The sequence below is a fragment of the Halyomorpha halys genome, unplaced genomic scaffold, assembly GCF_000696795.3.
Source record: "Halyomorpha halys isolate HHAL.00 unplaced genomic scaffold, Hhal_1.1 Scaffold514.1, whole genome shotgun sequence".
NCBI classification, from domain to species: Eukaryota; Metazoa; Arthropoda; class Insecta; order Hemiptera; family Pentatomidae; genus Halyomorpha; species Halyomorpha halys.
In genome coordinates, this window is record NW_027108282.1 from 92,040 (window position 1) to 94,858 (window position 2,819).

The following is a 2,819-nucleotide window of genomic DNA, read 5'->3' on the forward strand; positions in this document are numbered from 1 at the left end:
ATTTTTTAAATAGAAGATAGTCCGGGTAGTGGACAATAAAAATATCAAAATAATAAAACCATTGATTGTTAACCAACGTTTCGTCTCACGTTTTATACCTTCGTCAGGCCTGTCAGATTGTAACAGAGATGCTATGTGAGTTCAGCTAACATTTCTGTTTCAGTCTGACAGCCCTGACGAAGGTATACAACGTGAGACGAAACGTTAATAATAGTTTTCTTTTACTATTTTGGTACCTGTATTGACCGCCACTATCTTCCTTCAATCTACATCCTATGGTCGACTATCTTCTTCCAATATTCTAAATTTTCCAAAAAGAACAGATTAATTATTAGAACAATTATCTTCTTAGAATGATTTTTAAAGAGAACAATGTTATAGTAGGCTGCAATTTGTTATACTAAAAGCTCTCCAATAGTTTTTTATTGATTGTTGTTTTATTAATTGCAAACTGAATAAAACTATATTTTGATCGACATGCACACTCCCTTTTTAATCAGTCATTGTTTAATGGCATTCTATATATAATATGTAATTGTAACAATGCAAAATTATAAAATTGTTCATTTTTCAAGAAAAGAAATGTTCAATTACTCAATTTTTTACCAGTAGGTGCTAATTGAACAATGACCGCTACACATGTTTAATCTTTAGATAAAATGTTGTTTTGTGAATAAATTTTAATACATTTAATAAATAAGTACCGAGTGCTGGTATTAGTCGTATCATTCCAATTATTAATAACAAACTACTACTTGAGGTGTATGTGTTGTAACTTATTTTTAGTTAATTACTTCCTGTCCTTGCAGAATCTTTCTTCATCACTGCGTTCTGTTTTGGTTGGCCTTTACTTGAACACGAGCCTTCCTCATATTTGCAATAACCAATAAGCAAGCCTCCTTATTTTTGACCATTTTTTCATCTATGTAGATGTTAATATAAGTATGTAACCATTCTTCCTCAGACAGTCCACGGAAGAATGTTGAGTACTTCTCAGACTCCAATACGACATTTCTTGCTTGGTAGTGTCCCTTAAAGGATGAAAAGTTAATAAGCATAACATTAAAATATAATTTAAAATTAAAAAACTAACGTAAAAAATAATTCTATTTCACTTGCTTTAAAAGGACAAAAACATCTCAGGAACATAACTTGCTAAAGTAGTAGGAAGTTTAACATTATCACTTATCTGAAATTTCGTGAAAACATTTTTTATTCACTACATAAATTAAATCCTAATTGAATAGTAGACTTTTTTAGAATATGAAGTAAAAATAAAAATTGAATATTTAAACTGTGGTTCGAATTATTTGATAACAAATGGTCAAAATCTAGATAAAAAAAAATAATAATGAGAAAATGAGGATGCCTGTGCCTACTACAGCAGAATGTACGAGGCTAAGTCAATATTTATCCACAATTTAGTTATATTTTTGGTTATGTTATGAGCACTGTTGTATAGCGTTAATGACGCATGCGTTGCTTATTTGTTGTTGTCTATGCAAGCTTCAAGCTGCTAGGTTAGTTTCGTTATCGTTGTCGTGCTGTTAATCATGGCTGCTCCGCTTTCTATTTCCACAGAAGAAGAGCTACCTTCAGTGATCCGTTTTTTTGTGGTCAGATGGCGTACCAGGGGCATAAATTCATCAAAGACTTTCAGTAAAGTACGGGAACAGTGTTTTACAACAACGGAGTGTATAAGAATGGATTGAAAAATTAAAAAATGGACACACAAGTGTTACGCACGATGAAGGAGCCTGATGACCGTTTACTACCACAAATAAAGAAAACATTGAGCGTTCACGTGAAATGGTGCTCTTAGACAGACGAGTAACTGTTGACGAAGTGGCACATCTCCTGCAAATGAGTCACCGCTCTGCCTATGAAATTATCCGCAACAAACTTGGGTTTCATAAAGTTTGTGCATGATGGCTCCCAAAACAACTCACACATGTTCATGCAACACAAACGCGCTTGGGCACCCGCCAAAAACATTTGCATCGATTTGGTAAAGAACGGGAGAACTTCTTAGACAGGCTTATTACGGGTGACGAAACATGGATCATCGAGCCGGAGAGTATGGAATGGAACAATCCAAGTTCGCCGTGTAAGAAAAAAATTCAAGATCCATCCTCCCAGGGACTGATGCTTACAGTTTTCGGGACTCATGAGATCCAGTACTGGAACATTATAAGGAAAGGGGCACAACGATAAACAGTGTACTTACAGTGAGATGCTTACTGCCAAGCTAAAGCCTGCATTCGAAGCAAACGCCGATGACTGCTGACGAAAGGTGTTGTGTTGTTGCACACCAATGCTATCCGCATACTGGTGAAACGCTCCAGAAACTCAATTTTGTAGTAATGGCTCATGCTCCATATAGTCCCGATCTTGCCCCTTCTGAGTATCACTTATTTGTTCCATGGAAAGAAACATTAAGGGGGCGTCGACTTACCTCGGACGAAGCAATGAAAGAAAGTGCATTCAGGCTCGCTGCCGAAAACCTACTTTTACAAGGACATCATGAAGCTTGTATAACGATGGACTAATTGCGTTGAAAAGCAAGAGGACTATAACTGTCGAAAAATGATGTACTTGTAAGTTTCCTATTTGATTACAATGAAAGTTTACGACAATATTGCGGATAATAATTGGCTTACCCTCGTATAAAGACTTAAAAGTTAAAATTGGCTTTATGTTATATCATGTTATTCCTTACCACCGGTTTGGATTTAGAACATCTCATTCTACCATACAACAGAGTCATCGAGTGGTTGATGTCATATCGTCCACATTGGAGCGCGGTATGTACTGCACGG

General features: G+C 35.8%; 1 protein-coding gene across 2 annotated transcripts in view; it reads right to left on the reverse strand.

Annotated features, from left to right (window-relative positions):
* Window positions 1-6: 6 nt before the first annotated feature.
* The window catches only part of LOC106683760 (uncharacterized), an 11,194-nt gene continuing 8,381 nt past the window's right edge, over window positions 7-2,819 (reverse strand). Inside the window, exons 4-5 of one of the 2 annotated variants that reach the window (XM_067046638.1) lie at window positions 795-1,031; window positions 7-301 (exon numbers count right to left, since the gene is read on the reverse strand). In XM_067046638.1, coding sequence (XP_066902739.1) covers window positions 822-1,031 — 210 coding nt within the window. In that variant the 3' untranslated portion in view covers window positions 7-301; window positions 795-821. Of the gene's footprint in view, window positions 1,032-2,819 lie in introns of both variants that reach the window. The other variant, XM_014425436.3, reaches the window with a different exon arrangement.